The sequence below is a fragment of the Salminus brasiliensis genome, chromosome 21, assembly GCF_030463535.1.
Source record: "Salminus brasiliensis chromosome 21, fSalBra1.hap2, whole genome shotgun sequence".
NCBI lineage: Eukaryota > Metazoa > Chordata > Actinopteri > Characiformes > Bryconidae > Salminus > Salminus brasiliensis.
In genome coordinates, this window is record NC_132898.1 from 10296591 (window position 1) to 10308288 (window position 11698).

The window sequence follows — 11698 nt, forward strand, 5'->3', positions numbered from 1 at the left end:
GAGGTGGACGTGCTCTTAGGATTTACACTGCTGTCAGTTTTTCTTTCCACAGTTAATAACTTTAATTAATAACAATAGTTGTATGTTAATATTTTTCCTAAAGAATTCTGAAGTTCGGTGAGTCTTGTTTTATGGTTTTATGCCCACTGCATTTTGTCTGAAAAAGACTGAGTATAACGTCCAATGTAAAGTAGGTAGTTATAATGTCTGTGGAGTTTAATTTTCATTTAAATTAATTTAATTTAATTCATTTAAGTTTAATTTTAAGTGAAAAGGTCAGGTGATGTTATTACTATTTAAGGACAATATGTGTTTTTGTCATGAGCGGTTAGAGCGCCGGGCTATCGATAACAGGGTTGTGGGTTCGATTCCCGGGCTCGGCAAGCTGCCACTGTTGGGCCCTTGAGCAAGGCCCTTTACCCTCTCTGCTCCCCGGGCGCTGGAGTTGGCTGCCCACCACTCTGGGTGTGTGTGTACTCACTGCCCCTAGTTCACTTGTGTGTGTGTGTGTGTTCACTACCACAGATGGGTTAAATGAGGAGGACACATTTCGCTGTACAGTGCACACTGAACAGTGACAAATATGTGCACCTTTACCTTTACCTTTTATATGGATTTAAAAGCATCCTATATGAAAAATACTATCCTCCTATATATAATATGTCTCCTATATTTTCAAACAAACCCCAAAAGAACTTGAAAGTAACTAAAGAATTGTTTTGATTATCAGTCTCAAAATTCAGTAAAGGGTAAAGGACAAGTTCACTCATTCACTTAAGTATTTCACTTTACTATCTTTACTTGAATATCTCAGCAACCGTTCCCCTCAAGTAATGGTCTTGGCACCGTTCCTCTTCACCCTGTACACTGCGGACTTCGTGTACAGCTCACTCACCTGTCAAGTTCTCTGATGACTCGACGATCGTCGGTCTCATAACTAATGAGGAGGACAGCGAGTACAGAGAACTGATTTAGGACTTTGTGGACTGGTGTTTGCAGAACCACCTTCAGATAAACACGTAAAAGACCAAAGAACTGGTGGTGGATTTCCGCAGGTGCAGACACCGCCCTCCATCAGTGAACATCCAGGGTATGGACATCGAGAGAGTGGACTCCTGGGTGTTCATCTAAACAACAAACTGGACTGGTCAGTTAACACTGCTACACTCTACAAGAAAGGCCAGAGCAGACTCTATCTACTGAGGAGATTGAGGTCCTTTGGAGTGCAGGGAGCATTCCTGAGGACTTTCTTCGACACAGTGGTGGCATCTGTCATTTTTTAATGGAGTGGTCTGCTGGGGCAGTAGCATCTCGACAGCAGACAAGAAGAGACTGTCCTGGGATGCTTCTTAGATCCGGTGCAGGTGTTGGGAGACAGGAGGATGACAGCCAAGCTGGCATCCATGCTGGAGAACAGCTCCCACCTTATGCATGAGACTAAATGTAAATGAATTTTTATTTCAGGTGATTTTAAAGCCAGGTCCATTCATCATTAGATGTCAACAAAATGTAACATATATATTGCTACAGTCCAATGAAAAACATGTATCTCTATTTTTGCCCGTTTTTAATTTTTTCCATGATTTAAACCCTGTAGCTGCTCTGTACATTGTCGCAATAGTTCTGGATGAACAGACCAATAGAAATGCTCCAAAATTATAAGGAATAAACTCTTATTTTACACCGACATCTATTCAAATAGTCACATGGTTTGGGCACCACAATTCGGGAAAATGACATATTTAGTTCCTGAGTGAAAATAGCTCAAAATTTCCTCTACAGAACGAATGCTTTTTAAAGCACAATTCACAGTGTGAACAGACGGCCTTAGCTGGTTCTTCCTGCTTCCTGCTTTGTTGATTAAGCTGAACTGAGTGCCTGTAATCACTTTTGCATAGACCTGGGCCCAGCCAAAGAAACTATTTGCAAGAGCCACGCTAAAATATGTCTAGAGATATGAGGCTTAAATAAATTATGTAAATTAAATGACAAATTCCACTCATTAAATTTTTTATCAGTTATTATTAGTATTTATTATAGTATTATTATAGTATGGTATTTATTATAGTTATTATTTTATTTTTCATACAATAAAACAATTGAACACTTGAAAAGTCACTTTATTCTTTATGTTAAGAAGTCATTTTAAAGGAGTCCTGCTTTAGTAAGAATTAGAAGACTGACTGAATTTGGGCTATGACAAAAAAATTGCAAATAGTTTAAATTGATGTTGGCCAACCAGTCAAATTCATTCATGATTTAAAGTAGTCCATGGTTTCAGAGTGTCTTTATGTAGCTCACTATGTGATCCATTGCCTTCTTTCCTGCAGGAAAATTCAGCCAGCCTCTGTTAAAGAAGTTAACTATGCCATGAAATCCGTCAGGGATGTGCTGCCAGGTGACGGCCACGCCAAGGTCCTTAAGCCTCTTCTGGAACAGAATACCATCATCTCTCAGCACGTCATACTCACAGGTCAGGATGAAGGTGGGCGGCGTAAGGCGAAGAACATCATCCTCAGCCAACAATGGAGAGAACTCCGGCTGCAGCCCGTCTTTGATGATGTGGTATACCTCACCATCGTGAGCTGTGGCAACCTACAGCGGATTGATTTAATGAGTCAAGTAGAAGTGAAGATAGTCTAACACAAAAAGCAATTAAGAAATAGATTAGTAGAAGAAGTATCAGACACAAAACCCAAGTCTTTTATAGAATGACAGTGGGATTTTTTTACGTTAATTCATCGTCCTTCTCTTTTAGGGTCATTTTAGTGCAAAGTAAATTACTAACGATTTAAAGTAGAAGATTTAAGCAAAGGTGAAGCAGTTCATGAGCTGAAACAAATGAACAGAAAACATATTTTTCTCACAAAAATATAAAAAAAGGTTATATTAATTGGAATCAAGGTTTGACATTATGTGGATGAACTTTTAATAGTAGTTAGTAGTAGTAGGTAGTTAATGCCATGGAAGTTCGCACCACTTCCTTTTAAAATAATATTTCTAGCAAGGAAACAAAACTTACCAAAGAGCACCTCTCTGCCCCTTTTAGCATCACATATAGCTTTGTGGTACATAAAGCACATTAGCTTTGATGATAAGTATGTTTATTCTGTCATCTTTTTGACACTGTTCTCCCGGCTTACATGCATAAGAATTAATAGTTTAGTTCTTGACTGGTTTTGCCTTACTAACTGGCAAAAGTTTGGCTCTATACGTGAATAAAATTCAGGCCTTCGCCCAGTTTCTGATGGTATGCGCCAGGGTTCTGTTATTGGACCCTTCATGTTCATATTAAACTTTAAACACATCTAAGTCAGATAATTCCCAAGTATGGTTTTCAGTTCCATCATTATGCAGATCAGATTTACACTGATTTGCACCGCATCATTCACCATTTCTTCTCAATCTCAAGTGTTTGCATTACAGATTAATATATGTAAATCATGCACTCAGTATGGGCTGCAAAATATATTTCTCATCTGACTTTAGTTCACTCAAAACTCACCAGCTAGAATCCTCACATTGCATTGTTGGGTTTGTATATGTATATATATATATATATATATATATATATATATATATATATATATATTTATATTTATATATATAAATAGTGAGTGCTAGAATTCACTATATATAAATAGTGAGAGCTAGAATTCACCTTTGGCTTTTGGTCACTTCTCTCTCTGAATTTAGGCGGTAGATTAGTCGGGGCAAGCCACTTGCTGTAGTGCAGCTTTAGCTCAGCAGGAATGTGCCTTCCAGCCATGACGTCCTGGCATACAGACATGTCTCCGTTGAGATACTGCAGAAAGTAGAAGACGGTTCTGGCTCTGAACAATATGGGCACAGCGTGGTTCTGCTGGTAGGATGGCAGGTTGAAATCTGCCATTTGCAGGGCAGGGTAGATGAGGACCAGAGCAAGAGGAGATGGCAGGTCTCCAGTACGTTTTCCTGCCAGCCTCTGACTGAGAGCGGCCGTCAGGTTGCCCCCAGCACTGTCTCCACCCAGCACCACCCTGCCCGGGTCCACCCCAAACTCAGTCTCTGCCACTGAGAGAAAGTAAAGGGTGGCGGTCTCGCAGTCATCCAGGTGGGCAGGGAACCTGTGCTCAGGGGCAAGTCTGTAACTGACAGGAAGAATTATACAAATCAGATATATGGATGCATCTATGTAATATTTAAATCCTTTGAAATATGTGACCAGCTATTGACAATTAAGGAACGATCACTGGATATTAATATATATATATATTTTTGGATGAAATAAGATAATGTCAACCACTCCTTTGTCGCGTTTTTTATTTACTCAGGGTCTCTTTATGCATTATTAGATTTTGGTTTAGGATGTCATTTAGTGTTTGAAATGTGCACAAATTCAGGAGATCAGAAAGGGGACACATTAATGTACACTAAAAGCATAATAACTACATTAACAACTTTATTTTGGTGTAGGGTTGTTATGGTGTCCTTTTTTAACACTTAGTCACGGTGACCTCACTGCAGATTTGCTTTAAATATTAAATTGAATTTATTTCCATCTGTTCCTCTCTATGCTTTAAAACAGTAACATAAGCAGTTTCTTGGTCTAATTTTGCTGCGGTCAACTACATCCAGACACCAGCTGAATCCAATAACCCTCTTCACAAACATTTACAAACTTATTTTCAGCCTCAACATTACGAACAAAGAGATTTAGTGCTAATTTGATCAGTTTAACAATCACATAGTATTTAATACACTTACATATTTACATATTTAATACACCACTGTTAACAGTTTGCCTTCGTTCACTCACTGATAATGACAGCAGGATTTAAATGGCCTCGCATATTTTATGGAAAGTCATGTCATCAAAATATGTTATTAGACTAAAATTCAAGAATAATGACAAGATATTATATTAGGTGAAATAAGAAGGTCTGTATAAGTACTGCTATTCATAATAATGCACAATATTAGGTTGCTTAATAAAGTGATATTCTTTCACCAGGTTTATCATGCAATTAAAAATGTCACACCCTTTGTTTATATACTTACCCAACAGACACGACTGTGGTGTTGGACTCTTTTGCAATGTGACGGCAAACTTCATCATACACATCTACATTCAGAAAAACAGGATTGTTTGTATTACTCTGGAACATATTAGACTACTATTTTCATACAGATCAAGCTTCTGTTGCTGCATGTCTTACCTATACTGCCAACAACCCATCCTCCACCGTGAAAATACATCATTCCTCTCCTCTTCTGGTCTGAGGCTGCTGTAGGCTCATATACTCTCACAGGCACGCCCCCAAAGGTCATGTCTTTAATGCGAAGGCCGGGTGGTGGCGGCTGTTGTCTGCCGACAATACATCCTGTACACCATCGAGTAAAACCCACCTGACTACACAGACCCAGACGCGCCAAGATTTGGCCCTGAAAACAGATTTAACAACAGACACTCATAATTTCATTAACCAATTAAAATACAAACAAAAAATGACTAAATATCAAATTTTTAAAAATAAATATTTGATATCAAAAATAAACATCAAATTACTTATACGGGAGGAACACTTTTATTTGTTTATTTATTTATTTATTTATTATATTTTCATTTGATGTATATGAGCACCATAATTTACCATTCAATAGTTTAATCAGTCCTTTATTGGATACATCTATACAATATCTGGAGTGCAGGAACTAAACCTGTGTTCTTTTAACTGTATTCATCTAATCAAAAAACTTAACTGAAAACAATAAAAGATTATTACTATTTATCATATCTATTACATTGTTATCTGTCTATTTAAATGCCAATTTATGATCAAAACATTTACTGCTGTGATTAATAATTTTTAACATTGTTTGCCAATTAACTTGGAGCAGCCATTAACACAGATTTTTTTTTCTAGCCTGTAATGTGGATGTTTACTCAATATGTTCAACTGAGCAGTACAATGTTATCAGCTCAGCTTAATTTGTGATGGTCTATTATTGAGTTAGACAATGGCCAGACCACATTTTATTAGTCATTAGTATTACCTAATAATAACTGGAAAAAAAATTGTGTTATTACCCAAGAGGTTTTCACAGCACTTTTGTATATGGGGAAAATGAGTTAATTATTCAGTAAATTAGATTTTTATGCCATGCACCAATCAGATACAAGGATCAGATATTGGTCCTTTTACTAACAAAATTAGCTGGATAGAGTATTGGGAGAATTAGGCCGATCCACAGGACTGATCTATTCACTGAACCCGATTCCCAGACAGCCAGTATTCTAGGCTTCATAACTCATAGCAAGTAGCAACAGCAAGTCTTACTCTGTCTAATAATCCCCTATCTATATTGGAGGACAGCCGAGAGTGAGGGGGAAGGGTAATAACACTACCACAACTGGTCTTCAATTTAAGAAGAATTGAGAAAAGGAGGAGCTGCACGCTCTTTTTTGGTCTCACAGACTTCAAATTTTAGAATAAAAGTCTTGAACCCAGACAACAAGGTGCCAAGTTCCAGCACAATTATTTATTTTGGTAACAAATAAATAACAATTCGATTCATTTATATCCGTGCTGTTTTTTTTTAGATTTTGTTTTACAAACTTAAAAGTAATGTAAAGTAATGTGTAAGTCAATCCTGATGCCTTAAGTCTCTTCCACATGGTAAGGTATATGGTTTATTAATTCAACAGTGGTATTGGACCAGTATTGGATATTGGCTGATACGCAAAGTTTATCTATCGGTATTGCTATCGGAACAGAGAAGTCAGATCGGTGCATCACTAATTATTATGATGTTACAGTATTACACTAGCAGTAGACTAGCAGTACGTATGCTTTATGCCTAAGTATGTGAATATTAAAGGGTTAAAAAATTAAAGATTTTCAAAAACACACAGTTTAGCACATAATATTGATAGTTGCTAGTGCAGCATTCCCCCAACAGAAAAGTACTAGTTTTTACATTGCTATGTTAGCTGTTTTTCTCTTATCTAATCTAAATGTATTTAATAACCTGTAGATTCCATTTAGCCTCAATTCTTTCCACCAAATGTTTGCTGTAGCTGTAAGAACCACTCAATGTTAAGAAATTCTGGACCATTCCTCTTCTTTTTTTTCAACCATTCTTTAGTTTATTTATATGTGTGTTTTGGGTCATTGCGTTGTATCACCCAATAGCTTTTCAGTCAGAAACTGCTACCCTATCCTGTGAAATGTTTTGATGCAACTTTAAAAAGAATTTTAGCCCAAAAAGAAAAGCGGAGCTGCTTACGAGCCCTAAACTATGACACATTCTCGACTTCTAGTCTCATTTAGTTTAGCTTTTGGTAATTAATTCTTCCCTTAGATAAAGGTCCAAGGGTCCAAAGTTCATGGACACAGGGAATTGTAGTATACTGAGACGCTGGAGCTGCTCACTGCTTCCATGTAATCACTCAGGCTCCTGCTACCCTCTGGCACTCTCCTTTTAATTAGGCTGTTATAGTCAGACCTGCTGGAGTCGTCAGACACACTCCAATACCATATCCATGAATCCATTCAGAACTATCTCTGTCTCTTTACCTGTTAGAATACTGGCCGCTGGGGTTCCCTCTACCTGTGTTAGACCAGCTGCAACACACCAGTCCGATTACCAGGCTCCCCATCACCCATGCAAAACCAACTGCGTACCCTCCTGCCACTGATACCTGTCTAATAATAATGTTAAAATCTACATGGACTCTTAACTGCCACTACTAATTACCACCATTAACTCTAATTTCTCTCATTACTTTTACCATCACTACCGTGATTATATTAAATTATATTACACCATAATTATATTATGGTATATTATATTATATTATATTACAGACAATAAGAATATGTTGCACACCTGAGCAGTACAATAGTCTTGGTGGTTCAGTGATTTTTATCAATAATTTATAAATAGTTCTGACCAGAGGAGGATGGGTCCCCCTTGCGAGGTTACTCCCAAGGTGTCTTCCTCCAGAGGAAGTTTTTGAAGTTTTCTTGCCACTGTCGCCTTTGGCTTGCTCACTGGGGGTCTTAGGTTTCCATGTCTTCTTATGTTGTTGATTTCTTGTCTTTTTTACTGCTTTGTGACAACACAAAATGCTATACAAATAAATTTTATTTGATTTGATTTGTCCATAGAATTGTGGAACATTCAGGTTGTCTTGGCTAAATTTCAGATTGCCTGCCGCAGCAACTTCCTTTGTGGTGTCCTTCCATGACCACCATTCTTGTTATATTAAAGTGAACACATAAACAAAGGTTTGCATTTTGTTGATGTTTCTGTAGGTATTTTGCTGTTACTATTTTGTTCTTTCTCACATATTTTAAGACAGCCCATTGTTCTCTTGAAGTGATCTTAACTGGACACCCACTTCTAGGCAGTGTAGTAACAGTCCTGAATTTGTAATTGTGGACCATTTGTCTATGATTAATGCACACCAAACTAATCAATAATTATTAAGAAGAACAATTATTATGAAGGTTTGTCAGTAACAAGAATTTGTGTCTTTATTTACTGGGCTAAGCACCTCTAAAACCCATCTCAACCGAAACATTGTTTGACTATTAACTCTTGGAGAAGTTAATAACACATAGGTTCACTTATTTTTTCTAGCCTGCACTGTGGGTGTTTATTCAATGTGCTCAATAAAAGACATTAACAGGATAACTGTATGTTATTAGTTAGATTGTGTTTGTCTATAATTGTGATTTAGAACACATTTTATTAGGAATCAATGCAGAAATCAAGGCCTCACTTACTTTTTTTTTTGCAATTGTATATATAACCTGTATATCTCTATGTAGAGGAGACGTAATCATCATAAACATCATTTAGCCAGTTTTGTGAGATATTACAGATCTTAGATATGCAATAACTGTACAACACGATTTTATGTTTTATACCAAATAACATCAGTACAAATTATTCTCTTAAACATTTTTACAGGTCATTTTTGTCAGCCCCTCAGTATCGCGCCCTCCCCCGGGGCGATGCAGAGCCGCCGCCCACAGGCTCACAGAGGGACTTTTGCTTTGTGTTTCCGTTTATGTATGATTCTAAGACTCGGTTTATGTTAATTTACGTCATGTGTGTTTGGTTCAGTTCCCTTATGTTCCGGGTTTTGATTGCTTTCCTGAGTTAATCATGCGTTTCACCTGAGGCTGGGGGTACTTAAGGGGCTTCGACGCGAGATTCCATGCCGAGAATTATATGGCTTAGGGTTAAGGAACCTCGAGGTTCCCAGCTGTTTCCACATACGCTACGGTACCAGGTTTGGTCGGCTTTGCTGTTTGGGTTCTGCAGTCTCAGGTGTGTTTTGTGTTGGCCCTTTGGTTTGTCTCGTTTGCATTTAGTTTATCGTTACGCCCTGTACTTGCTGCATGTTTGCTACGTTCACCCCTTTCTGTTCTTCTGTGTTCTGTAAATAAATATACTTGCATTGGACCCATCTCTGCGAGTGTTCATCCCTCTGTGTCTGGCCTAACCCGCCATGACCATTTTAAAACAACATTTTATTCTACCACTTATCATATTTGACTTATCTGTAAAACTTTTATTGATAGAAATATGATTATATTTAACAATATTTGGAAATATTATATCTTTTGCAGCAAACAGGTTGGCAACTTGATTGCAAATGTCAAAACCCAAATCAATGACTCAATTTAAAAACGTTTTTGTAAAGTTTTGTGACTTGGGGAGAAGCAGAAGCCAAAAGATACAATTAAAAATCTTTACATTTCATTAGATTCAATACGTCCACACTTTGTCATCTTCCTATTAATATTAAAATGCATTGCTTTTATAGTGTAGATGTTGCATTATGGTAACTCTACCATTTAAAATATAGAACTCTTGATCTAAGTTGAAATTCTCAGAGTAAAAATGGGATTTTCAAAAATCACTGCTGTTACACCTTGTTGTAAAAGTGTGCAAATCCAACTACCTTACATTTGAAAAATTTACTAACCACCACTGGCAAACACAAATACATCTAAAGATAAGTCTAGATAAACTTGGCTCTGAGCACTTTCAGAGAACAGTGGGTAAAATGACTTTTGACACGTTTGTGTGGGTGTATCTGGGCATTAATACCCTTGAGAGAAAGACTGTGCTTTAATGACAAGATAATACACACAATCTACCAGTGCTTATATAGAGATGTGTAGTGTTGTTTAGAAGATTACAGTAAGAAAGGAGCTTCAGTAGTAAATGCAAGCTGAAAACTTGTGCGTTATTCAGGTGCACTAATGCTTCTGACTAGATAAAATAAAGATCTCTTTTCCATGCAGAGCACATTGAAAGTAAGGTCAGATGTCGGCTCACATGGACTTTGTATCAAGCAAGACGTTACAAAATAACTTGCCCTTTAGTATCAATACAATCCAGGATAGTTAAGCATGAACTTAAATTTACTGGGCCTGCAGCTAATTTAAATGTTCTATGCCTTTTAAAAAGGCCACTGTTTCAGTGCATTTATATTTGCAACCAACATAAGGTATGCATTGCACATATGATATAAATATATATCATTCATATCAAGAAAATATATCTTACAAAAGTAATATGCATGCTTACCCCAACTGCTATTCCTACAAGACCACAGTGCACAGCGCGTAGTTTTCCACTGTTAGCAACTCCTGGAGGAATCTCAGAGTTCATTGCTTCAGAATACACCAAACCAATTAGCAACAAGCAGAAGGCCGCAGCCAGTGCAGCAAAGCCAATGATCAAAATCGCAGTTCCTATCTCCATAGCAGCTTTGGGGAGCTCTGTGTTGGGCAATGCGCAACTTTCAAATGTCCTTCCTCTTTATAGTTTAGGGACAATGTTATCTTGTGTCTTTCACAATACCAGTCTGAACACTCCTCCAAATGACCTTGTCAAAGTGGGGAAAAATAAGCATGAACTATGATTAAGGAGCTGATATTACAGAGAATTATCCCAGAAGTATTTTATTGATGTATATGTATGGACATGGTTAAATTTTTTATATATGAGAATGTAAACAGCACCACCTTTTGACAAAACTGTGACAATGATGTGTGTTTACTAAGCAGCAGCCTTTTTGAAGCCCGAAACCTGAAGTCCTTAGGTTTAGGGAACATACTAGAGGTAAACTCTTTGGTATTAAAAAAACAACAAAAAAAACCCTTTGGAATACTGTGCTCAGTCAGGGCACAGATTATGTTCTGCAATGTAACCAAACTGCACTCACCTGAGGAAACCGCTTTGTCCAGTATTTATCAACCCTGCCTTTGAAGATCTTCATTCATACAAGAAACTTTTAAAAAACAAATGAATGGAATTCAAATAAACTACAATTAAATATTTGGGGCTAGATTTCAACGGTTCAACTTTCACTGTTGATCTGTAGATGGCAGTGACACTCTGACTGATGAAAGACACCAGCTCCAGTGCAGACCAATGTAAGTTATGCAGGAAATACCATACACAAGAATATTTCAGTAGACTCACCTCTGTCAGTACTATGTAGCATTTAACTTTTATTCCAGGGCTTTTCTACTTTTCTTATTTGCTTCTTTGCTGCAAATGAGGTTACAGTAGCAGCTCAACAGTGGAAGCACATTTCACTGCAACACATTTTCCACAGCTAAACAACCATTTAGCCTTCCCAGAGAGGCTCTGGGCCATTACTAAGAAGCTCAGGCTTGCACAAAGC

At 37.4% G+C, this 11698-nt stretch overlaps 1 protein-coding gene across 1 annotated transcript; it reads right to left on the reverse strand.

Annotated features, from left to right (window-relative positions):
* Positions 1-2145: 2145 nt before the first annotated feature.
* Positions 2146-10782, reverse strand: aadacl4 (arylacetamide deacetylase-like 4). Its single transcript, XM_072666030.1, has 5 exons — positions 10594-10782; positions 5199-5424; positions 5041-5104; positions 3662-4130; positions 2146-2595 (listed from the first exon to the last, which is right to left on the reverse strand). The coding sequence occupies exons 1-5, from the start codon at positions 10768-10770 to the stop codon at positions 2278-2280; spliced, it is 1254 nt and encodes a 417-aa protein (XP_072522131.1). The 5' UTR covers positions 10771-10782; the 3' UTR covers positions 2146-2277.
* Between the last annotated feature and the right edge of the window lie 916 nt (positions 10783-11698).

Coding starts and splice junctions, on each gene's coding strand:
- aadacl4 (XM_072666030.1), bottom strand. CDS start 10,770: ATGGAGATAGGAACTGCGATTTTGATCATTGGCTTTGCTGCACTGGCT. Junction 5,105..5,198: donor ATGGGTTGTTGGCAGTATAG/GTAAGACATGCA, acceptor TTCTGAATGTAG/ATGTGTATGATGAAGTTTGC. Junction 4,131..5,040: donor ACCACAGTCGTGTCTGTTGG/GTAAGTATATAA, acceptor TCTTCCTGTCAG/TTACAGACTTGCCCCTGAGC.